Source organism: Sus scrofa, chromosome 6 (assembly GCF_000003025.6).
Source record: "Sus scrofa isolate TJ Tabasco breed Duroc chromosome 6, Sscrofa11.1, whole genome shotgun sequence".
In the NCBI taxonomy this organism is placed as follows: Eukaryota; Metazoa; Chordata; class Mammalia; order Artiodactyla; family Suidae; genus Sus; species Sus scrofa.
Window position 1 is genome coordinate 23,049,609 of NC_010448.4, and position 27,563 is coordinate 23,077,171.

Sequence of the window (27,563 nt, forward strand, 5' to 3'; positions counted from 1 at the left end):
TTAAAGTTCTCTCCCCATTCTTGTTGGGTCTAAGAAAGGTACATGAAAACATTCAAAAAATGTTTAGTTTTCAATCTGAGTTTTAAAAAAAGACAGAAAAATTAACAAAAGGTGAGATAACTCCCACTGATTTCAACAGAATAATGTAAGTTTGGATTATATATTTTTAATTCTATTACAGTTCAAAGAAAAGCTGAAGGTTGTCATGTGAACAGAATCATTTCCCATTTGGTTTCTACAGGAGCTAATTGTAAAACTGATTCTGGGACATATTTGAGTGATGTCTCTCAAGCCATGAAGAAAATTATAGCTTGTCTATATTTTAATATTTTTGAATCAATCATAATTCATTGGAGATTTGTTGTAGCACTTTCTTCACACCATCAGCATGGGACCACTTGCCATTCCCAATACTCATCATCTCCTTCCTAACCTCTGTGTTACATATGGCTACATCAGCAGAATCCAACTCATCCTTTCATATGCAGGGACTTCTCATCCTTTCATATGCAGGGACTTCCAAAATAAGGACAACTCCAAATGGTCCAGGGTTTTTGTCTATTTCACTCACTGCTATATCCCCAGACACTAGAACAATGCTTCGGTAGTACTGAAGACTTGTTCATTGATGACTGAATGAATGAACAGATAAATGTCTTCCCCGACTGGGTTGGGGACCCTTGTCACCCTGGAGTTAACAGCTCATTATCCTGGAGCACCTGCTTTTGTGTCTGTCTGCCTTTCTTCCCTGGAATTCCCTGCAAATGAGTTTTTGTTTCTGGATTGCCCCTGAAATGTTTCTTAACCGCCTGTTCTGCTTATTTCATTTCCTCTTACTCTTTAGAATAGATTGCGTGTATTCGTAAGATTAGGGTCTCTTTTATGAGTATTTAAGTGAAGGCATCCATCCCCTAAAAAAAAGTGTCATGATTAAGGCTGAGCTGGGTTATTATAGTCAATACATGAGAAAATTCCTTTATAAGTAATTATTGCCTACATGCTTTAAAGAAAACCATGGTCCTTTAGAGCATTTTTGTAGCCTTAAACAAATCTAAATAGACAGTTTTTTCAAAGAAGCTTAAGGTGATGTTATATGGCTTCGACATTGCAAATTATCAAAATTGTCCATCTGTACCTCTCCATTTGGGGTTAATGCTTCTAATAAACTAAAGCCACCAAGTAGAATACTTCGTTTGCTTTATCCCTTAATGTGACAAGGGGAAACTACGGTCAGAGTAATCTACTGGAGAAGACAGTGGTACTCCTAAGACAGGGAAAACATCAAAGTTTCCAAAGCACTATTCTCCCCCCCCCCCATCTCAACGTGGCTGCAATTTCCTTGCCTGCATAGAGGTGGCCAAAAGAAACATTATGCAGTCTTGACTTGTCACTTTCTCACACAGTTTTGTGTTTTGTTTTGTTTTTAGTAAGGCTCCATGGAAGGCATTACTCCCACATCGCAGAATAAGGAAAAAGCATGCTGTTGCTGAAGGTCTAGATTACTCTTCTTCTGACGAGCAAACTACTCACCTATCTTAGAGTTACGTCCCCTGTTTTCATCTTGGCTGTGAAACCAGTGCAGATTTTAGAGGGAGTACATAGAGCAGATTTTAGGGCCTACCTCCTTTATACTGTATATATGCCCATGAATCTCTCTTAACGTAGGTTTTTGTTTCCTTAGTCAGATTCCCTCAACCCCGGTCCCCTCACAAATATTGTCTCCCTTGAGCTAATGTAAACTGTTTAAGTCCTTATCTGCTCCTTCATGGAAAGATGACAGTCAGAAAATATGCAAAATATTATTGGCTTGGAAATAAAATGAGCGTCAGAGCCCTGTGCATGTTTTCGTATAATAGAAAATTGGAGAGGCAGAGTGCAAGTTCTCAGACAGTATAGCACTGAATTTTACCATGTAGCTATTATTTAGAGACTCAATTGTGGTGTCATTAAGTGTAATCAAAGAAGCTATGCTCATTAAAAATTGGCAAAAAGACTAACATATGTTATTTTAACAACCCTGGAACCACCTCTGATAAAAAGGCTTACATTTTTACATGTAATTTGTGAAGAATCTTATATCTAAGATATAATTTTACATAGTCTATGATTACTGTGTAAAATACATTAACTCTAAAAAGCAAAACAAAAATAAAATCATCTATAATATCATCTCCCCAAAATGATGTATATTGACAGTGTAAATTTTCCTTCTACATATTTGGCATGTATATGTGCGTGCAGATATACATAGTTTAAATATGTAATAGTTTCTATATTTTCTATATGTTAATGTCCACTTATTTAAATTATACTATGTAGTGCCTGAATTCTATTTTTTTAACCTATCCTCTTATGCTATTTCCCCACATTATAGTATGCAAAACATTATTTTTAATGGCTGAACAATGGATATGAGAGTAAGAGTATCTGGATATGAGAACATTTCTTCTCACATATATTGCAACCTTTGGATAATTTGCCAGACTGTAAATTATTTCCTGTTGAGATGACACATTCAAAGGCTCCCTGGGAACGATAAAATAAGCTCCAATGCCAAAATATCTAATTGAAACTGGGACCACTTATCATACGATCACTAGGCATAAACTGACCCCAGTCACACAAGGAAGAAATGAACAAACCCAGGCACTTACTGATTTCAGTAGCGATGATGGTTATGTTGTGCCATACGCTTAATTCTCTGTCAAGGGGTGTTGCAAGGGTTATCTTCCCATCATCTGCATTAATGTTGAATTGTCTCTCCAGGTCAGTGTGCCGGTCGATGGAAAACCTACAAAACAGATACATCCGTCATCTACCTCAGTGTTTATGTGATCCATACATTCCACAGCAGCCCTTTAGTAATCCTTAGAGAGCCATAGTTGTGCAGTCAAATGAATTGGGAAACTCAACGGTATCATAATTTGTAAAACAAAAGGACTGAATGAGGAACAAGAAACTTAATAATTATTGTCCAAGGAGTAATTAGCTACATATGCAACATGGAGGTCATAAACTGCCATCAGTTTCAATAGGTAACATCTTCAAAAATGGATGCTGATGAAGAGTTAATTGGACAATCTATCACATTTATTGGACAGCTTATGATAATTAGCAGTTGCCACAAAATACCATATAAAACAATGAAATTAGCCCAAAGCAGGATGAAGCTGGACAGCAAGTTATTTACAGCAGTTCGAAGGAAATGTCTGTGTTAAACACATATATGATCAGACAGCAGGTATGTTTTTGTTGCTGCTGCTGTTGGTTTGTTTTCATTTTTTTAAAATTTTAACTAAAATATATATTTAGGGAGTTCCCATCATGGAGCAGCAGAAACGAATCTGACTAGGAACCACGAGGTTGTGGGTTTGATCCCTGGCCTTGCTCAGTCAGTTGAGGATCTGGCATTGCCATGAGCTGTGGTGTAGGTCACAAACATGGCTCGGATCCTGCATTGCTGTGGCTGTGGTGTAGGCCGGCAGCTGTAGCTCTCATATGACCTCTAGCCTGGAAATCTCCATACGCCATGGGTGCAGCCCTAGAAAAAAGCAAATACATATGTATTTTTATTTTTAGATTTCCTATCAGTCTCTGCCCATAGAACTCAGATGTGGACTGTTCTATAGAAACGATTTTTAAAAACTGTAATAGAGGAGTTCTCTTATAGCACAGCGGGTTGAGGATCCGGCACTGGCACAGCAATGGCTCAGGTTGCTGCTGTGGCATGGGTTCAGCCCCCTGGCCTGGGAACTTTTGTGTGCTCAGACACAGACCCAAAAAAAAAAAAAGATATTTTAGCAGATTTGCAATACAAGATTTAATGAAATTTAAAACTTTAAATGGATAGGTTAGTGGTTCTTCTAGTGAGAAAACCATTTCAGGTAAGACCAACATTAACATGTTTTGTTTGTGGGGCCAAACGCTTCTCCAGAATTAAGCATCAAGACCATACAGGAGTTATTTTTTCCAAAACACTTATTAATATCCTTTTTATACACCAAGATCTGAGCTTTGGCAATGGAGTACCAAATACAATAAGCTGTGTGTCTTAGGGAGCACAAGGCATGAAGAGAAATAAATAGGCAGTGAATGGAATTAAAAGAAGACAGAACAGAGGCTCAAAGAAGGGTGTTGCAGATTGAAGGTTTGTGTTCCCTCCAAATTTATTTGTTAAAATCCTAACCCCTAACATGATAGAGGTGGGAAGTAAGGCCTTTAGGAGGTATTTAGGGTTAGATTAGGTAATGAGGTAGGGCCTTTGTGGTAGGATTAATGACCTTATTAAAAAAAAAAAAAAAAAAGTAGGATATACAGGCTCTCTCTGCTCTCCACCAATGAGGATACAGGAAGACAACCATCTGCAAACCAGAAAACGTGCCCTCGCCACCCAGTGGATCTGCTGGTACCTTGATCTTAGGTTTCTCAGCCTCTAGAACTGTGAGAAATAAGTTTTTTATTGTTTAATCCACCCGTTCTATGGTATTCCACATCTGTATTCATGGCAAAACATATGAATCTGTAGAAGCCCAAATTAAGACCAACATCATGAACAATCCCATTCAGGAGGAAAGACTGAAGAAAATTGTAGTAAAGGTGACTTCCTAGGAAGTCCACATGAAATCTCTCTATTCGCTGGTACCCATTAACCCTAAATATGACACACAGTCTGTGGATATTCAGAGCTGAGCGTATTTTCTTTTCTTTTTTTTTTTTACATTTTTATGAACATTTATTATATCATCAAGAATAAGACTATGTTATTATAAGAAAAAGAGAAAAAATAAATTTCCCATATTTTTCTCCCCCCCTTTTTTTTTTTTCTCTTTTTTTAGGTGACTCCCAAGGCATATGGAAGTTCTCAGGTTAGGGGTCAAATCTGAGCTGTAACTGCTGACCTACACCACAGCCACAGCAATGCCAGTTCCAAGCTGCATTTGCAACCTACAACCCAGCTCATGGCAATGCCGGATCCTTACCCACTGAGCAAGGACAGGAATTGAACCTGCATCCTCATGGATGCTAGTTGGGTTTGTTACTGCTGAGTCACTATGAGAACTCCTCCCATAATTTTCTGTCTATACTTTTAGTATATTTTATTGCCAACACATTTTATACATATTATATATACATACTTATTTATGTATATCTACTTATTTATGTGCATCCACATCTACCTATAAAGAAGGATGGATGAATGGATGGATGGGTAGACAAATATATAGAGATATAGATAACTTTTCCCTCCTTTCAGCTATTTCTTTTTCATTAGGCGTGCTACTTCCATCTCTTATACCAGATACAAATCTTAAGAAAAAAAGGCATTCCTGTTAATCCTCCCCACCAAACACAGGCATCATTAAATATTTTGGAAGAATATTTAAAAGTGCTTAATTTTACTGACAATAGTTTATTGCTAAATTCCTTGATGAAAACATGTACCATGAAATTATAACTCCTGGTTTAGTAAAGACTTAGCTACAAAGAAAACTAAGACACTGATTTGCATCTATACACCAGGAATTTACAAACCAACCCCGTGCCCAACCCTCAGAATGATTAGGGAAATTCAGAAAGGATTTAAGAACCCAGAGGCATATCTGGATTAACAGTGCTGGCAAAATAATCCTAAGCATGAGGAAATAAGTGGTTCATTGCAAAACATTTGAATCTGCTGTATTACGGAAAAAAGACTAAAAGTCATTTTCCTGGGGAACAATGATTATGGATTAGACCAATGAGGTTCCAAGTTTAACTATAAAATAATTGAGCAGACATGTCTTTTGCTCCAGATACCATGAACACTTTGTCTCTTAAAAGAGCTAAGAAATGTCCAGAGGATTAATTATCACTTTCTGCATCATATTCACAAATAAACTTTGCAGGCTTTGCTGGGTTCTAGTAATTTTATTATCGCACTGTTGATGTTTCATACATTCATGCACCAATCAAATTCCCAGAAGCCACAGTAAATGAGAATCATTCTAATCACTGATACTCATGAATCCCCAATCTGAAACACAATCCATGGCTATTTGATTGCTGTCCAGTAAATACCTACAACTTGTGGCTAAGTAGTAGCACTGGGGACAATGACAGAGTTTGCAAGTTGGTATTAAAAAAAAAAAAAGTTCCCTACAGTAGGACCTCATTATTTAACCACTCTAAATGTAATAGTTTGACTCTACTATCCCCCAATTCCCAGCCTACCCCACTCCCTCGCTCCTCCCCCTTGGCAGTCTCGGCTGTTCTCTATGTCAATGAGTCTGTGTCTATTTTGTAGAAGGTTCGTTTGTGCCATATTTCAGATTCCACATAAAAGTGACAGAACATGATGGAAGATAATATGAGAAAAAGAATGTATATATAGGTATGACCAGGTCACTCTGCTGTACAGCAGACATTGGCACAACATTATTAATACCCTAAACTTTAATTTTAAAAAAATGCTAGTTTAAGCCCTTACTGAAATCTGTATCATGCAGAACTCAAATTTGGAATAAATTATATCTCTAATATTTATGCATTGCTGTTTCTGGAATATTAATAAATTCATTGATCCTTAGTTTCTTCACAGGTCAAAGAGAAAGTACTCAGCTCCCAAGTGTGGATGTAAAGATTAAAAATAAAGCATAAATCAGTCCCTGGTACTTAGTAGATGCTAAAATGAGATCCTGCTGTTTAGCACTGGGAACTCTCTCTAGTCACTTATGATGGAACATGTAATGTGAGAAAAAAGAATGTATACATGTATGTGTAACTGGGTCACCATGCTGTACAATAGAGAAAGAAAAAAAGGTAAAAAAGCAAAAAAAAAATAAAATAATTTTCAGGAAAAAAAATATATATTCATCATAATCAAATTAGTAAAATCATCATGTCCCTTTAATGAAACCTGATAAACTCCCACACTTGGAAGGTGGTGGAGAAAGGCCCTTTCTTAACAGTTTATAAATAGCATAAAAGTGGAAAAACATTTAGGTGTTATTTAACTCCCATAACTCTAAGAGAGGCAGGGATATTTTTCTCATTTTTAAAAGATCCAGTTCATGACAGACTTTATGGGGTGAGTCATAAGAATTTATAAAATAGGCTATAAATACAGCCCTTTAGTAAGATCAGAGGTAAGAATGTCATAATATTACAAGATTACACAATGGAAGGAACTTGATGGGGGGGAAAATGACTTAGTTTAAAATTCCGTTTAAAGTCTACCTCAACTATTTCATGAAGCCTCCTGCTTCCTTTGCAGACATTTTACACAGTTTATTGCCCAGTACACTTTTATGACAAAGGCTTTCGAGAATTGCTAAACAGTTCGAAAATCCAGATACAGGAACATAGTCAAGAAGCATGCATTAAACACCAAATGTATGCTGAGCACCAAATGTTTATCAAGCAGTGCTAGGTGCCTTTTTGTTTTTGCATCCTTCTCTTATGGTTTTTTGTAGAATGGATACAAGAAAAATCACTTTTACATAGGTATGATTTAGTGCGTTATTAATCTCTCTGAGCCTTTGTTACCTAATCTGTAAAAATTATAATAGGTTTTGTGAGATTTAAATGAGGTAATACCTATAGCATACTTATTACCGTGTCTGACACATAATTCGTGCTCAGTAAATATCCACTGAAAATATTGAATGCTGTTATCTGTAAACAGTAAGTTTCTACTTATGATTCCCAGGCTCTTCCCTCAGGTGTAAGCCAGCATCCTTTTACTCCTTGCTTCTCTGTCCCTAAACAAGTTCATCCGAGTTCTCAAATCAGTGGAAGCAACCACATAGAAGATTTCTTTTTTGCTGATAATGCTGAGGAGAAGGAACACATGGGGAGGCTGATACCTGCATCTCTAGCACCATTTTAGTGTTGATAGGTCCATCAACTTTTCTGACCAAAATCTCTGTCCCATGCACTGACCACTCAAACTTGAAAGCATTACTATACCCATTCACTCTTTGATTCATTTTGATTAATATATAAGCATTTATTATTATAGCTTAATTACATTCTATATAAGCTTAAAATGAATTACATAGTTAAAGATTACTCACATTTTTTAAAAAAGCTGCACCTCACTGTGCCGTTTTTAGGAATGTTTTCAGAAGTGGCTTGCTCCCCACCCATAGCTATGCCTCTCATCACTAGCTGCAAAGATTCTGCTTGCTTTTCCTCTAGTCTTCTAAACCATCGCTATCTACTCTGTCATCTCAATTTCTCCCCTCTCATCCTATTCATTCCATGATGTGATATAGCTGCCATCAGTAGCAATAAAGGGCAATGCTCAATTGCAAGATTTGGATACAAGCTCTTTTCTTAAGTGAATTAGCAGAGAATAATTTCAAAGAAAAACAGGTTAGGTTAAAAATAGCAAATCTAAAGTAACAACAGAAATTTTAGAAACCAATGTACCAAGCAAATTCTCAAGATCTCATGATTTTGGATAGATGTCTCAGAAGCAGATCCTCAAGTCACTCTGTTTTCTGGGATTCCCAATATGTTTTCTGGATAGCAGCAGATTAAGGTAGAAGAAACACAAAGAAACCAAAAAATCTTCAGTGGCCTCTTACTCATGGGATCTCACTGGAACAATGGAACTGGTCATAACCTCACAGGCTCATTTATAAATTAGAAGGAAGTATCCACTTCTCAGAGTGGTACATGGCAGTAAATGAGTTGATATATAACCCAGATACAGTTAATTAATTGGTTAATTAATTAATAGCTGATTCTTCAAACTGTAGAGATCTGTTCAAGTCCAGAGTGACTGTGGGTGAGGAAAAACCGGAAATGGAAAGATATAAATAAAAATCACCATTCACATCCTTTGGTCGTTTCCCAAGTGACACGGGAAAAAAACAGTTCAAAACTTGTTGTAGTGTTTATCTGTACCAGTTGTCACCTCTTTCAAAATATCTGCTACCATGAATATCTTCACAGAACACAGGCTCTAAGGTGAAGAGATGAAAGGCTATACTGGGTATCCTCACTCTAATACACCAGGAGCCTTCTTAACCTGGCCTGGGCCTTTGGCAATCCCCCTCCTTCAAGGCTGCTCCTCTTATTATTCTATAGTCAAATATTTATTGCACTTTTGCTCTCGAAAGACAAAGAGCAGTTATTTGATTCATCTATCATAACACCACATTGATCTATCATAACACCACATTGATTGGAATCTTGCACTGCAGTTACTCAATAACCGATTATTAGAGGAATGCACATTTATTCAGCATCAATTGTAATTATGTGGAAAACATGGTGTCAAAGAAATATGAGAAAAGGGAGTAGACAGGATGAGAAAGGAAGAAAAAGGAGAAAAAAATGACTTTGGTTGCCACTCTATCTACTGAAACATTCACTGGCATCTATCTTAAAAGTCATAGGACTTATGTTTCCTGGATTGAAGTCTCCATTCTAATTTCTTAAAAATTTACATCTCTTGGAGTTGCTATTCCTTTGAAGATTTCCTTAAGATGCTTCAGACAAGAGACATTCGAGAAAAGAAGATTACACTTTGGCGAGTCATCTTCTTACCATAACAAGAAGAAACTTCTTATTAACACGGGGTGGGGGAGTGGTATGTGGGCAAACGGGTTCCTTGAGTAACGTTAACATCAATTCTAATGATGAAAGTTTTAGAAATAGACATTCGCAGTCCAAAACAAACAGTATGTTTGAGAAACTGCATCTCCCTGATAACCAATGTTCACAGAAACCCTACATAAGCTTTCCCATTTTATTCCAACATACTCCTGGTTTGCTACAATACTAGAGTCCCTCTGACCTACAGTAGTATGCTTTAGAAATAAATGATAAAGACTTCATCATTTTACTTTCTGAAGTCAAAGCTACGGATGCAAGGAAATTGCTACCTAGATGCTTAGCACTTTGTCTGGAGATCTAATTTAACTTACTGCACTCTGACCACGCACACAAACTTGGTCACCAGTTCTCTCAATCAAGAGTAGTCTGCAGAGATCAGAAGTTAATCTAAGAAGATGCCACTGGTGCAGTGGTTGAGAATAGGTCAAAATGGACAACTGGGTAATATTATGTTGAAAAATAGCACCCTTTCTGCATTGCTGCTACTGTTTATATTAAATTACCACTTTTGCCTGAGTCATATGTTTACTCAATTAACACACCTCAACTGCCTACATTTCATACCAGTATTTGGCATAAAATCGTACCTCGTGTGTGTGTATAAGGCAGGTTTTTTTGTCAATACATAAATATTATATGTACATACACATTCATTCATTTAAAGCATCGTCTGCCTCCCAATCTCACTCCCAAATACTACACACTTACAGAGACCCTCTGCTTCCTGCTGAATTTGTTGTTTGCAATACAGAATACCAGATTCTGATACTATCAAGAACATTTTAAGGATGTACAGAACCAAGCTCCCAATGTCAAGGAGACTTCTCTTTCACTCCCAATGACTTCAGTGCCACATGAGAAAGTACAGAAAAAAAGTCTGGCGTGCATATAGGCAGCAACACTGATTGTCTTGATAATCAGATGACGATAAATAAGTTTCTCTTAATAAGTTATTCTGAACAACATGCTTTCTGATAGAAAATTTGTTAAGTACCTGATAATTTTTCCAGAGAAAGACCTTTTTATTCTTACCTTTTGTGCTAATCCAACTTATATATCTATCCTCAGTTTCTTCATCTGAAAAATGAGAGCAATATGGTTGCTTTCTTTTAAAGTTTAAGGTAAATCCCAAATGAGATAATGTACTATACATCCCCTTTTGCATTTTAGAAATGGTTTTACACTGAGAATTTATCATTATTTCTAGAAGACACTCTGCCAAATATCTAGGTTTTTAAAATAAGAAAACAAAATATTTGAAAGATTCTACTATTTGGTGTCCATGTGGAGAGACACATAATGTGGTTGTATTTTGATGTGCTGTTTTCTCCAGAAGGATGAAGCAGATTCACCCACTACAATCATCCTCAGAGACCTTTATTTATTTAGGGTCAAATATAGAAATCTCAGATTCCAAATCTGTTGGTTCAACAAATCCCATTTTCTAAATATCTGTTCTGTTTTATCATTTGTGCCACTTATACCTTGAAAAGACAACACCATAATGCCACCATCTCATGTATAAACTTCTGCAGCTACACAACCCAAATGGATTATTTTTACAATGAATCTCGGATAAAATTTGATTCGTGATTCTTTAATATTTACATAATATCTTCGGAGATAATCTTTCATAACTGAGAATTCTAAATATGATATGACAGCAAAAATGCAGAAAAATACAACACAGTGTTACACACTGTCAAGAGGTCAGATGGAAAATTTTAATTTGTATTTAATTTCAATAAAGTGACTGATTCTTTGGGTCAAATATGATGTTAAATGCTTGAACAAAGCCCTTCTCTCAGACACACTGGTTGTGACTCTCTCATTACATATAATGAAATGTGGCAAACTCTGCAATACAGTAAGGCTGACATTGCAGTGGGTAAGGATCTCCAGATGTGCCTGGGAAAGAGGACGGGTAGTCAGAGAAGACATCTAGAGGATGCAGCATCTGTATGGGGACAGGAAAAATGAGTCGAATTTTCCCAGGTAGAATGTGTTGGGAGAGCACCCTCGGCAGAAGGGAATGCATGGAGAAAATCTTGAGAGTTCGGGTTTGTTTAGGGAACGATAAAATTAAAGGGCCAGACTAGGTGCGATGAGAGGGAATATCTGACAGATGAGCAACCCATCATTCCTTTCCAGATGTAATTGGGAAAAAAAATATTCAAAAGGCAGGATATATATAATCTTTCTAGGGCAGAGACCAACAAGTATGTTAAACTACAAAAAATGCCTCAGCCGCCACTAAACATAATGCCCTAACCCACACGGTCTAATCTAGTCTTATATATTCAAGCACGTGCAAAGCCCACTATCATATCCTTGATGTTTAATAACGGTGACCTAGATACACTTCCTCTTTGGCTAGTGAACAGATCCCGCCCTCCAAATTCTCCACACCCTGGGCTCTGCTCCCTTTCCCAAACCTGTTCTGCCCAATTTCAGATCCTTGGTTTTAAAAGACCTTTAAGATCGTTTGCTGTCCTTCACACCATTAAATATATCTCCAATAATTCTAAACCTCCTTAAGACTTCCATAAACTTTCTCCACATTTACCATGAAGTGACCATCCCAAACTTGACTTGTATTCTGAAGCCTATTTGAAAAACACTTCAACTACGTCTATTCCACTCCCCAGCAAACTGACTTGAAACATACAGGAGAGAGCTAATAAACATTTGAGAGATAGCTGGAAATGGCATTTCTCCTTTTTTTAACACGCTCTCTTCTTAAAATATGCAATATTATGTTTTCCTCTGCAACATTAAGTCAAATCTGATTGTCCTTTGTCAAAAGCAAGGTTGTATAATACATTGTGTCAAATTAGAATGTAGGAATATAAGGAAAAATAAAGGCTTGGTTGAAATGACTCCATAAATATTTGAACATCAGATAAGAGTGTCAATCTCCCTTTGTTGGGATGCAAAACAGGGGATTTATTTTGCCTTATGAGTATAATAACGTTAGATAACACTGTTCAGCCTATACAAGCATCTTTGTTTCTCTCAGAATATAAACATTATTATTGAGTTTTGTCCCCTAGAGGGAACAGAGACTTAACCAATCAGGGAAAAAGAAAAAAAAAAAAAAAAAAAAAAAAAACTCAAAAATTTAAAAAATGCCATACCAGGGAGTTTCCATCATGGCGCAGTGGATACAAATCCTACTAGGAACCATGAGGTTGCGGGTGCCATCCCTGGCCTCTCTCAGTGGGTTAAGGATGTGGTGTTGCCGTGAGCTGTGGTGTAGTTCGCAGACACGGCTTGGATCTTCCATTGCTGTAGCTGTGGTAAAGGCCAGGAGCTGTAGCTCTGATTAGACCCCTAGCCTGAGAACCTCCATATGCGTGGATGCGGGCCTAAAAAAAAAAGCAAAAAAATTAAAAAATTAAAAATAAATAAAAATAAAAATGCCGGACCAGCACTTTCCAATTTGTTTTCCTTCTTTCAAGCTTCTTATGTGATTTTTACTACCCTAATCTTTTTTTTTTTTTTTTTGGTTTGTTTTTTGTTTTTGTATTTTTGGGTCCTTTTTAGGGCCACATCCATGGAATATGGAAGTTCCCAGGCTAGGGGTCAAATGGGAGCTACAGATGCCAGCCTCCACCACAGCCTTAGGAATGCAGGATCCAAGCTGCATCTGCAACCTATACCACAGCTCACAGCAACACCTTTACCCCACTGAGCAAGGCCAGGGATTGAACCTGCATCCTCATGGATCCTAGTTGGGTTCGTTACCGCTGAGCCACAGTCGGAACTTCTAGATCACTGTTTTAAAATAGTTCACTAATATACGCAATTTGATAGATTTAATTATTATGCGTCAGGTTTACTGGACCACGCTGATAACATTTCAGCTAAATCACTTCCCGCTTTGGTGTCTACATTCAAAATGTAGAACAAATCTTTCCTTTTCTCAGAGAAGACACAATAGTGTGTGTAACATGGGTGTGGGAGCTGGATAACTACCTATGCACAGTTCATCACGTTACTCCCCCAGTAGAGAGATCCTGTGTGCTCATTCACAAGTCCATGGAGATACGAGGGATAAGGTGTAGAAACAGTGGTCAGGAGAGAGCCTTGATACCAGCCCCTTAGAATCTGCCTCATGTACAGAAAGTTCCTCCAGAAGTATCTGCAGATTAGCCAGCAGAGGGTAAAGGCCCTACCATTCCGGCACGACACTGGACTCCTCTGATGACATCACTCCGTCCAGAGAGGCCCGCTGGGCCAGGCCAAGGCTTTGCTGGGACTCCACTGCAGTTGGACGGCTCCCCTGTCCAGCCTGCTTCTGTCCTCTTCCAGGCACAGGGCCTGGTCTCTAACAAACAAGGGTGTATTTCAAAACTCCATCTACGTCCAGGGAAAACAACCTATAACCATGTGTTTCATGGGAATAAGAATGTGGGTAATTCACAGAGTTAACGTATAATGTAAATGAGATATCTGTGAAGGGCACTGACTAAAACACTAAGTAGGCAAGAATAAAGAGCCACAAAATATTTCTAGTATCACTCGTTAAATATCTACTCTCGTATCAGAGAATACATGTTAGAGTTTGTTGAACATACTGCAGCAAGTCTATTCCAACTGAAATTCTATTTCATGCCACCTCATGCTTTCCAACTGAGAAATCCTGCTGGAGTCAGAGATTTTGCCAAGACACTGAAATGCAGAGACCAGAGTTTGGCTAAGGCAATCGCCAGCCTCATTCTAAAACCCTGTGTTGTAGCCATCACCGAGGTCTGGAGAAAGGAAGGGACAGGTCGAAAAATAGGGTATTATTAAAAAATTCATGCAAAAAAACAAATGCATTCCCCCTTCCAAGTGGGTAAGCATCTCGGTCTTTTTCAGGATGTCCCTTCACAGTCTGTATGGTAGTTATGGTGATCTTCCCCAAAGCCACACTAAACAAAGCCAGGTTTTCCTGGCAGCCTCAATGCAAGGGCACACTGTCACGGGGCCCCCGAGAATGAACATCCCCAGGGTTCTAAGGCAAGCATGAAACATGTCAGTCCCAACATATACAGCTGGATTCTAATACAAAGCATTTCTTTGACTACTATAGGTTTAAAAATATCTTTAAAATCTTATTTTTAGGGCGTTTCCAAGACAGAATAAATGCAAGAATAACAGGAGAGCCAACAGTTCAAATTACTGAAGAAAACCCAAGCCTTGACCAGTCTACTGTAGAAACTCTTTGTAAAGTAAATATGTTAGGCTTTGCAGGTCCTACTGCCTCGTTCACAACTACACCACTCTGCAGGTCTAGGGCATGAAAGAATGAAGGTAGCTGTGTTGCAATAGAAAACGTGGGAGGCCAGATTCAGCACAGAGGCTATAGCTCAATGACTCTTAGCCTAATGTAATAGGGGTAAAGTAGTTCCTCCTCTAGGCAGGTTCTACAGTAGGGAAATGGGGCACACTTACATAGTAACATAAAAACATATATTCTGTTACACAAACAGGAGTATCATGATATCTACAAAGCTCGATACATTAAAATCTAGAGCTCAGACCAGCACAGATGCCTGGGTGTCCTCCTTTTATATAAGATGCTTCAGAGTCTCTGCAAAACTACAGAAAGTTCAAAGATGAAGTCTCTCCTTCCTAAAGAGTGCAAAGCTCCTCAGCCTATTAACTTATCTGTGAAATTCTAGTGCGAAGAAACCTTAGTTCAAATTGATCTGACTGCACTGTCTTTTGTTCCAATGAGGTTCCTCAGAGCATAGTTAGGGAGAGGCTGTTCTTGGAAGAAGGCAATGCATATCTATTTTTCAAACTTAACAGGCATAAATGCACCTTTGTGTTATAAAAATATTTTGCTAAACATTAGTTTGCAGCCTCTGTATGGAAAATTTATAGAAAGATACAATTTTGAGCCAACTGCAAGTGAAGATGCTATTTAAAGCCACTAATAATGAAATAAACCCCTTAGTTATGAATCAGTTATTATATTTCACTGAACTCCAACTGTTTCTTTCTCACTGTTTAATTTCATTCTAGCTTTTGTTATTATGCCTAAAGAAACCATTTTAACATTTCCTTGCGTGCACTTTGAGTATCAAAAATTCCATCTACAAGTTTTCAGCTTTTTTGCCTCTAATTGCTCTACTGGTTGCTCTAACTGCTTTAATAAATAATATTATCTGAATTTTGCTAGTCCCAGAATTCTAAAGTCCCTGCATCACATATTACTTATTATTCCTCTAAGGAGAAAAAGGAGGCTTTTTCTACCCAAAGCATTTCTTTCTACCGAGAGAGACAAAGCAAAAGAAGGGAGGGAGAAGGAGGGGGTAGAAGGGAGGGAATCAAATTGAGGAAAGTTATATACACATAGTCCACCCTTCAAATTAATATTAGGCTCTCTAGAGAGGGAAATATTTCTACTTCAGCATCACTGAATATTTGTGGTTGCTTCTATTCCAATTCACTAGAAAACTAGGAAAACTCGTCCTCTATGTGATCCTAAAGTTGTCATCTAGTTTTAACATTTTTGAATAGCATTAAAGTTTAGCTAGATAAATGAGGAAGATCTGAATTTGACATGGCACTTCAACCAGCCCCTATAGTATAGAACAAGGGCCATGAGGGCTGAGGCTTTGTCTTTATCAAAATTCCTCAGGAAATCATAGATATAGGTAGAGATATAGATCAATCATATTTACCATGCCATATATGGTATACATACATACATACATATATATATATACTACAAATACTATGTATATATAGTAATGTAAATGAATGAATTAATAGCTATGTGGCTAAGTGAACATAAAATTTAATTTTTGAGTTTTTAAACTTTTATTTTTTTCTACTATACAGCATGGTGACACAGTTAAACATACATGTATACATTCTTTTTTCTCATATTATCATGCTCCATCACAAGTGACTAGACATAGTTCCCAGTGCTATACAGCAGGATCTCATTGCTAATCCATTCCAAAGGCAATGGTCTGCATCATCTATTAACCCCAAGAACCCCATCCATCCCACTCCCTCCCCCTCCCCCTTGGCAACCACAAGTCTATTCTTCAAGTCCATGAGTTTCTTTTCTGTGGAAAGGTTCATTTGTGCTGTATATTAGATTCCAGATATAAGTGATATCATATGGTATTTGTCTTTTTCTTTCTGACTTACTTCACTTAGTATGAGAGTCTCTAGTTCCATCCATGTTGCTGCAACTGGCATTATTTTGTTCTTTTTTATGGCTAGTAGTATTCCATTGTGTATATATACCACATCTTCCTAATCCAATCACCTGTCGATGGACATTTGGGTTGATTCCATGTCTTGGCTATTGTGAATAGAGCTGCAATGAACATGCGAATGCACGTGTCTTTATTAATTACTATAGGCAGAATTAGTGGCATTGTGAGTTTTTTGGAAAAATGACTTGGAAGAGACAATCACATTTTAACAGGCTAAGAGTGTGCAAGAATTCCATGGCCAAGTTTTACCTGTTTTAAAAAGAGTTAGTCTGGGTATTCCCTCATGGTTCAGCAGGTTAAAGATCAGGCATTGACACCCCATCAGCTTGGGTCACTGCTGTAGCATGGGTTGGTTCCTCAGCCTGGGATTTCCACATGATGCAGGTGAGGCAAACAAACAAACAGACAGACAAACCTAGTCCTTGTACTAGACCTTTGCACACCATTGGCAGGAATGCAAAGCAGTGCAGTAGCTAAGGAAAACAGTATGAAAGTTCCTCTAAAAATTAAAATAGAATTCCCATATAATTCAGCAGTCTCACTTCTGGGCATTTATTCAAAAGAACTGAAATGATATTAGCACTGCTGTGTTCACTGCAGCACTATTTACAAGAGTCAATATACGGGAACAATCCGAATGTCTGTCAACAGATAAAGAGATAATGAAGATGTGCTATAGAGATAGAATGGAATATTATTCAGCCTTAAAAAGAAGAAAACTCTGTAATATGTGACAACATAGATGGACCTGGAGGACATTATGCAAAGTAAAACAAACCAGTTACAGGGTAATATAGAGCTTATGTGAGACAAATAAAATAGTCAAAATTGGAGTGCCCATCATAGCTCAGTGGTTAACAAATCTGACTAAGAACCATGAGGTTGTGGGTTCAATCCCTGGCCTCACTCAATGGGTTAAGGATCGAGCGTTGCTGTGAGCACACAGCTCAGATCCCATGTTGCTGTGGCTGTGGTGTAGGCTGGTAGCTGTCACTCTGCTTAGACCCCTAGCCTGGGAAGCTCTATATGCTGTGGGTGCAGCCCTAGAAAATAAAAAAAAAAAAAAAGACAAAAAATAAAATAGTCAAAATCACAGAAGAATAGAATGGTGGCTGCCAGGGACTAGGAGAAAGGGAGAATGAGAAATTTTCTAATCAATAGATATAAAATTTCAGTTTTGCAAGACAAGTAAGTTCTCAGCATATGCTGTACAATCTTGTGCCTAGGGTTAACACTGCTGTTTTATATACTTCAAAATCTGTCAAGGAGTTCCCTCAGGGCTCAGTGGGTTAAGGATCCAGCAGTGTCAGTGCTGTGGCTCTGGGTACCCCTTTTAACAAGGGTTCAATCCCTGGCCCAGGAACTTCCACATGGTGCACAACCTCCCCTCAAAAAAAAATATGTTAAAAGGGCAGATCTCATGTAAAACATTCTTATCACAATTAAAAACAACAACAGAAGACTAGGTCTTTTGAGAGTTATTTCAAGATCGAGGAGAGAATCAATCGATGCACAGTTTATTCACCAAATAATTGCCAGGTTCTCTACAGTATGAGATATTTTCACTTTAGCATCATTGGACATCAGGACTATAAGAAGTGTTTTCAGGGAAGAGCTCATTAACAGCAAGCCTGGTAACGGTGTTGAATTATAAAAATGCCAGAATACAAGTAGGAAAATAAAAAGCAGTGTCTTGTGTTGAGTGGGCACTTACATTTAAGAGAGGAATTAGGACAACAAAGCACTGGGGCCACTGTGGTCATGTGTCGACCCACTCTGCCTGCTGAATGGCCATCATCCCACTTTTAACTTAAGCAGCTCACATCTTACTCACGGTGACCACTTCGAAAGAAATAGGACGCACCTATCTAAAAAACAGTTGCATGCTGTCTCAGCACCATGGTGACAACAAATACACACTTGACATTAATTTACTGAGGAGGAAAAATGGGCCATAGCAGGTTCACATGAAAGCCCTGACTTATACTTAACACCTACTCTGTGCTGGGAACTTTTACCTGAAGTATAAATGGTTTGCTGCCTATAACGCCATTTCAGATGATCTGTCACTAAATTTCGGCTCAGTAAACATTAGCTGTCATCATCCCACACCTCATGCCAAATAGAAGAACCAAGCAAAGTATGCACGTGGTGGCTGATGGAAAGAAGAAATCTGAGTTTAAACACGGGGCCCACATCCCTGCCGTATCAACACACACAGGAAACTCATCCTTTCAGAGCCTCTGTTTCCTTCTCCATAAACCTGGAATCACATTGACTACTACACTACACTGGTGTCTCTTGTGAGAATTAAGTGAAATGACACATAAGAGAAAATTAGCACCATGTCTAACTCATCAAATACCACTGAACTGTTTCTCCCTTTACCTCCCTAATTATAACTGGTTCACAGCCAATAGAAACAAACCCATACAAAGGGTCTAGACGGATGAGCAAGGGACGCCCCGCCCATACTCTGCTTAATTAATACCAACCTGGTATACTCTCTTTCTTTATTGGTATGCATCCTAGATTGAATGAGACAATTTACAGAAAAGACAGTTTATTATTTCAACTAAATGCTCCTGCTAATTCAATGCACATGGTTTATAATAGCCAAGACGTGGAAACAACCTAAGTGTCCACTGATGGATGAGTGGATAATGTCATACACACACACACACACACGGAATACTACTCAACCATAAAAAAGAATGAAATCTTGCCATTCGTAAAACCACAGGCAGACCTTGAAGGTACTACTGAACTTAGAGAAGTAAGTCAGAGAAGGCAAACAGTGTGTGATTTTGCTCATACGTGTCATCTAAAACAAAACAAACAAATGAACAAGCAAAGTAAAACAGAAATAAACTCATAACAGAAAACAGATTAATAACTACCAGAAAGGAAGAATGCTGGGAAGGGACGGTGAAATAGGTGAAGGGGGACTGCTGTGTAATGATGGATGGTGACTAGATGTTGGACTATAACACTGTATATCCAAAACATAATTAAAAATAAATGAACACATAAAGTAAGATTTGGTGAAAAAGGATTGGTCCTGCTAAACCATCCCAACCCGCAGGCACATACTCTGAGTCACAGAGATCAGAGGGAGAGAAAGGGGGTGTGACAGAGGGAAAGAAAACAGGCGCTATACAGTCAGAAAACAAACGCACACGAAAACAGATGTGCACCACTGGCTCCTTCTTGACTGTGTGATTCTGAGCAAGTTAGTCAGTCTTTTATCTTAGGTTTCCTCATCTGCTGAATAAGTACACATATTATCACATAGAGGTGTTAAGGAATGAAATGAACCCATTTAATACATCCCTCCCACATATTAAACACCCACCTATTACTAACAATATTTACCACAGTAGCAAGGAAACATTAGACAAAATGAGGTTACTTAGACTATTTAGCATATAAACTGTTAAATAAAAAACATAATTCTGCACACAGTCAGGAACCTTTACCAGAAGAATGTTATAAAATGAATACTGGCTTTTTAATTTGCATTTAAGACACAAAATTTATGGTGGCTTTGTTAGCTGGTAATGTCAATAGCTCCACTTATTTTATTTAATCATTTAATTACCTCAGGCACCTTCTGAGGAAGATGATATTATCCCAAAATACAGATGAAGAAGCTGAGTCTCAGAATATCCCAGAGACCATCTGTCTGACTGAGAGTAGCTACGATAGGTTCAAAAACGTACTCTGTGCAGTTTCAAGTTAGGGTATCTTTTAAATAATTTGCAAAACTGTATTCTGTATGAGAGAGGCATACAGTATGGAAGAAAACAGTACATGCTTAATTAATGTTCTGGAAAAGAGATGGTAAGACCATGAATTTTGTCTGTTTGCCCAGGATGGCATTACACAGACATGGGTAGAGATATGTTTATGGATACAGACATAGGTTTAGTTAGTTAGAATTTTAAAATACAAGATATTTTCAGCTTTGCAACGTGCTTTCCAAAGAAGCTGAATCTTAGGTGAAGTTGATGAACCAATTAATGGCTGCATGTTTTAACATGGCAGATACCACAATAAATGCCTATTTCTTGCTGAATGGCAAAGTAAACATTGCCCTAAAAGATGGATACATCCTTATTAGCAAATAAAATAAAACAGTCCTAAAAAGACAATAATGCTTTGCTATTTGTAACTCAGTAATTTCCTGAATATCTGTGTCCTCTCATTCTGTATTAAAAGGTTAAATGGCTCTAAATCTGTCTGCTAGACTTATAAGGAGCTGTGCACTGCTTTGGCTAGTCAGGAAATTTAATTTTCTACAAAAATTAACCAATTGTGCACACAGAGAAAAAACCTGCTCTCCACAATCTAACTGGGGGCCCGGGTAGGAGGGTGGGGAACAACTACAAAAATACAGAACAGATGCTGAAAAATGCAGTTGGCGGTTCTTACAATCTCATCCCACGGGGCCAATCCATCTCCAGTCATCATCGTGTGGGCCTCACTTTCTGAATAACATATCAAAACCCTGTTGTAAATGATTTGAAAGAGTAATCGTTCCTTCTTTGGGTGACACCACACATGCCAAGGAACCAGTACTTGTCTGACATCTATCAGAACTAGAGCTACGTCCCTGTCATCAAGTGGTACTTTATCTGTCCATCTCTTCCCCATAACAAAGCCCCCAAACCCCTTTAGTTTACCTGGAAACAAAAGGCTTCCAAGTTGGGCAGTTGTTGCTAAGCAGTCTCAAGCTCCTTCTACACCTGCCTTTCATGCCAGTGACCAAAATAAAAAATAAGAACAGCAATAATAATAACCATCAATTACAATGATTATCATTGTAGCCGATTGTTGGAATCATTATCAGTAAATCTCCCAGTTTTACATCAGTAAATAGAGAGATTATAAAATGTGCAAAAACATGGGTGGGTTATGAACTGGATTTTTACTCAGTTATGCCAATTCAAGTGTAGTGTCACTTTGGTATCAAAAGTTCCTCAAACCTCACTTCTGGCTAATGAAGAACATGTCTCTGCACAGGAAGTCTGTTCTCGCTGATACTATGGGGTTGCCCTGATATCTGAACCCCCACTTCTCCTGAGGGTCCTCAATTAGGAATACCTCTGAGCCCCCTGTGGGTTCTTTGCTGACAAGAGCACAAATCTTGACAAATCAATTGCTAAACTGGTTCCCCGGCGACGATCTCTCTTGTTTCCTGTTTTCATATTCTCTCCTACACTTGAAGATGTGACAAAAGTGGCAATGGCTGTGTCTTGTGTTCTTTCAGAAGAGCTGAAATAACATGAAAACAATGCGACAGATTCATATCCATTCACTCAACAACTATCATTGTCTCTATTTACATCAGAATCTCAGCATAAAGCCATTACACAACTTCACTAGTTAGTTAGAAAACAGATGCCCATGTAGTTATTTCTCTGGACACTTCCTGCCCCTGCATTCAATCTTTGGCCCTTAGAGAGAGTCAATTCTATTGGCTAAAGAGGGGATATTCTGTATGACTATAGCAGGTTGAATTCCTTTAGAACAGAGAATGGGCAAGGGACCACCCCTCAAATCCCTGGTGGAGGTTTACCTTCTTAGAGGTAGATCTCTTTTAAGGAAAATATTTTTTGGATCCTTATGAGATACACTCAATTATCCTGTATTTAGAAATGGCTTATGTTTAAAAATAACTTTTCTGGATCGAAAAAGAATTTTTTTTTTTTTTTTTTTGCCCAACTCCAATTATTTGGGGCACTGACTATGTTGCTGAATTTCACCTCCAGCCTCATAGTTTCACTACCCTTGTGAGTACAGAGAGTTGAAGACATAAAAAAGAAGTGGATAAATAAAACTTTCAGAAAGCTCACTTCCCTGAATAAAGAAACTGGAAAGCTCTCTGCCCTAGGTCTCTGTGGCTTAGAAACTGAATGACTTGGGAATAAGTCGACAACTAACTCAGAGATTAACTGGACAATTCTTTAAAAATGTATTTTTCTATCTACAAGACAGAATTTTCTCTCTTTCTCCCTCCTTCCCTCTTCCTCTCTTTCTCTTTTCAACAAACATTTCTAAGACAATATTTGAAATCCACCTCAAACACCTCATTAACCAACACTTCACCCTTGGAGACGGATGGACAAGTTATAGATTTTCAGTGTTCTTTTGGAAGATAACTATTTAGCTTGAGCATCTGTATTGTCATTTGGGTGGCTGGCAAAAGAGAAAAGATATACACAGTTCAACAACAACAAAGAGAACTAAACGTCATTTGTAAAAAAAGGAAGAAAAATTTTAATAAAGGATTATATTTTTCATCTCAGGAAAATTTCTGAGCAAGGAAAGTAGAAACAGAAGATATTTGGCAGAGAAAGATTTTGTCTAAAAGGCACCAATCCAGATATGCTGACCTATCAGAAATGCCCATAAAGTGACAAGAAGATATTTCCAAAGCCAAACACCAAATGCAGAAATAAGATAGGGGTCTCTTAATGTGTCGAGACAGTGCTCCCATGCCTCTAAATTCTTATACATAATCCACTCTAATTATCAAAGGAGAAAGAACAAAAACATCGATGCTTTCCTAATGCTAGGGAAAAAAAGAAATGCACAATGAAGCACAAATGATATAATACAAAAGATCCACCCAAATGCACTGCAAAATATATGTGATCTTGCTTTTTATACTGAGTTCTCAGAAAGCCAAATAGCTTTCTTCATCTTGATATTCCTGGCTCTGGGCATTGTATGCAGCTCTTTGTAGGTGTATGGGCACGTGTGTGTACAAAACACACACACACAGAGTATATGTCGACCAAATTTTCTCAGTCATGCGAGCATAGTCTCACAGGCAGCCGCACAGTATGTGCACATAATTACATGTTCTGGTTTGCTTGTCAGTATTCCTTTGAAAAGAGAAATACCTTATAGGACTGGACGTGATGTCAGGGTCACGTGCGGTCACTTGCCCAATCACGGAGTTTAGAGCAGCATTTTCATGAACTTCAAGGAGGTAAGTCGGGGAGGAGAAGACCGGAGGCTCATCAGCATCTTCGACAACAATTTTGACCGTCGCCGTGTCTTTAAAGGGCCCCCGGCTGCTGAAACGTGGGTCAATGTGGACATTGGCTGCTTCTACCTTCAACGTATAGGATTTTTTGGTCTCAAAATCCAGGGGCTGTTAAGAAATGACAAAGACAAATGTTTCTCACTAATGACCACAGCAGCAGGAACAAATGAGTGTAATGCTGATGGATGATCGTTATGTGCATTTAAGCCCATTGGTGAGGCTTAATGGGATTGCTCTCCATTCCCCTAGATTCAACCTGTAAATTTTACAGGCATTTATTGATATCTGTTGATTATACAAACTCAGTGAATCTCATCTCCTACTGTTTTGTTTTGTTTTGCTCATTTCACTTGGAATGCACAAAATATTCACAGTCATGAATTGTGCCATCAAAATTTCACTTCAGAGTCATAATAAAATTTTACTAGTGATGGCATGACCCGCATACCAATCAGCCAGTTAATCGGGCCTCTGCCGGTTGGAGATAAGGCAGCATCGAACACAATCTCTATCTGGGAAGAATATTTCATCATTTCTGCAACGGTGTGTGAAATGTAAAAGAACTAGAAATAATCATTGTTTAGTCCATGGAGACATTATGAAGCATAATTTAACAATAATCCCAACAAAGAGTGTTTTCTTATTTCACTTCCAAAGCATCACTGCTTTACTAATCATGTGGCCACAATGAGGTTTATTATGTTTTGGGGCATTCTTAGAAGGTCTCTATTATGAGTTTTGTGCTATGAAGCAGGTGAGCACATAAAGAAATATGAATGCAGATACATATCTACTTGTGTTTATATTTAGAAGAGAGCCGTATATATAGATAGATAACTAGGCCTGACTGTGTCTTCCACCAACCACTTAAAAGCAATTTGAAATTACCTCAGTGCACCATTACTGAAAATATTTCTGACCTATGAATACCTCCTTCCTTAAAAGCCCTACAGACTTAAAGCTCTAGGTAAATAGAGGTAGTTGAAAGAACACAGCCCCCCTAAATAATCAGAAGCCCATCTGCATTAGAACCCTCACAGTTCAATTCTCTGGGCAACACATAATACTTCAGATGTCAAAGATGTACTTTGTCAAGGTTCAAAAAGATAATTTAGGTTTGCATTGCAATTTCTAAGAAATAGAACTTTAAAATCTGCAATGCAAATTTAAAAACAAATAAGAAGCTAGAACACAAGCTGGCATTAGTGAACTCTTTCAGAACTCCTGTACAAGCCTAAAGATGTATTCTTATTTCAAAATTGTGTGCTAATTTTTATTTTTGAATTTTGTTCTAAAGAGACTTGGCTTGTTCTGGAAAATATTTTCTAATGAACAAGGTGGATACCCAATGCCCCGTCTATTCTGAAATTACCAGGCACATACACCATGGATTTACAGTTTTCTAATCACCTTTACTGTAACAGTTTCATAATTTCAAACTATTACAAATACTATTAAATATAACAGATTGTGTTCTGCTTAATTCTTAGCCCAACATAATGATACATCCCGGTGTCCTTGGGATTTGATCAGACAAAAAAGAGGACCCATGAATTGTGGTAAAATGACTCCCTACACATTGTTCTCCAGAGTAAAACACATGTGTTTCTTGGTGTCAAGACATGTAGTAAGTACATGCTTCCAAGTTTATGAATAACAGTGGCTAAAAATATAGCAAGCGGCTAATTGCATCAGTTTATAAAAGCACCTTATGGTAACAAAGAATTGCAGTTAATAATAACAATAAAAATGACATTAGGAATCATTAGCCAAGGAAAATGTGGCTCTGGGTTATTCAATAATTGACTCGAATATAATTATACTGCACTCTATTTCAAACATGAGTTTTGAATACTTTGCAACTAAGTTCCATCCAGGTTTAAAGGTACTGTTACTGAGCAGAGTTAAAATAGATGCAGCCATTTTTTTCCTCAAAATGGATTTTTAAGAGTGATTTTGTCTATAAAAGTATATCCAGAGAATTTCAGGTTCTCATTATCAGTACGTCTTCAAGGGGGGATTTTAAGACCATGAGCACTGGAAGCAGATCCCTGGGTAATGGGGCAGAAAGAGTCAGATAATAAGCTTGGAGTCATGTCAATGGGATGCTGAGAAAGACAGAGGGCTAAATTGGGGGTTCCCAAGAGTGTGATCTGCCATGTATCTCCTGATTCATGAATCAACCAATCTATTTTAAAATTAATGTGTCCTACGCCATGACAAGCATGTGAGGAACAATGTTAAACAAAACACTCAGGAGGATAAAAGGGCATTTTCTTTGCAAATGCTCATGTCTGTAAAATACTGAACTGTGTTCTACACATTGTTTTAAATAGACATAGTTGTCATGATGAGAAATAAACATGGATAATGCACAGAATGTTTCACATTGAACACACACAGACACAAACCACAGACACATGGGTATGCGCACTCACACACACATACACACACGGTTGGGGGCAAAGCAGTCGGATTGCCATAGAGCATTTGTGCTATTTATGGAGATGTTTCCTCCTCCAGTGGTAATCTCACCCTCAGGAACAAACCAAAGATGGGTTGCATTTACCACAACATTTGCACATTTGATCACGGTTTGGGGTTCTAATGGTAGTGGGGTGGCCCCCATCCTTCTGGTGCTGGAACTAGCCAGAATAACTGAATCTGTCTGCTTTGTCTGCCTTTGAGGTTCCCTAAAAGCAGAGCGTGCAATGAAGACTTAGCAGCCTTGAAGGCACTGTGCAGAGATATTCCAGGGAGCAGCAGTGCAAAAATGGGGAGAGGAAGGCAGAGAAAAGGATTAAAAGCCATTGACCTTGCCATCCTTGTGGGCTAATGAGCATTCTTTCCCCTGAAAATCCTCTGAAGAACGACAGACAATAGGCCCCAGAAAAAAAATTCTCAAAGCCTAGAAACTGTCCACCCATCTTTGTCCTTCAATGCTTGCAGGTTGCCCTTGGAGTGCTGACTTGCCTACATAGCTGGATGCTCTGGATAAGAACAGAGCAAGTTCCTGCAGCTCATGGAAGAACACTGAGGCTAGACAGGAGGGGAATGATGGGTGAGATGGGAGGCTGGCACCACCATGGTCACTGTTTACCAGAGACTGAGCTGAAATGGAAGGTGGGGCCAAGAGAGAGGATGTGCAAAAAGGACTCTTACTTTCTCACAGCTAAAGAAGGCAAACCTCCAACAGCTCTCAGATTCTGTCAAGAAGTCCACCCAGCGCCCACAGACTTCAAGTTCCAGAGAGGCATTCTGAAGATGAACAAAACCTTCCTGACCTTACCTTTCTCAGGCGTATAATACCATCCTGGGCCTGGGCATCAGAAGTGATTTCAAAGAGTGCTGTTCCATCTCCATCAATGATGTCGTAGGATGACTGTGCATTTTCCCCAATATCCTGATCATTGGCCTTCACCCTCCCTATTGCAGTGCCAAGAACCACATCTTCTGGTACCGAGAAGTGATACAGACCTTGGAAAAGAGGAGAAACACTGAGCGTTGCACATGTTCCGTTCATTCATTAATTCACAGTTGGTGAATATGTATCGCACACGCCTTTGTTCTGGGTATGTCTGTACGGATGCTACCCATATAGGGATGGGAAAGACAAAGACATCCTTCCCGCTGTGGAATGTACAATCTTTTAAATGAGTCAGAGACAAATCGTT

General features: G+C 38.3%; 1 protein-coding gene across 7 annotated transcripts in view; it reads right to left on the reverse strand.

Moving 5' to 3' along the window:
• CDH8 (cadherin 8) overlaps positions 1–27,563 on the reverse strand; it is a 721,537-nt gene that overhangs the window by 126,644 nt on the left and 567,330 nt on the right. For all 7 annotated transcript variants that reach the window (XM_021093979.1, XM_021093977.1, XM_021093978.1 and 4 more), the window contains 3 exons: positions 27,179–27,366; positions 23,744–23,997; positions 2,655–2,791 (listed from right to left, as the gene is read on the reverse strand). In XM_021093979.1, the coding sequence (XP_020949638.1) occupies positions 2,655–2,791; positions 23,744–23,997; positions 27,179–27,366 (579 nt within the window). The remainder of the gene's footprint in view (positions 1–2,654; positions 2,792–23,743; positions 23,998–27,178; positions 27,367–27,563) is intronic.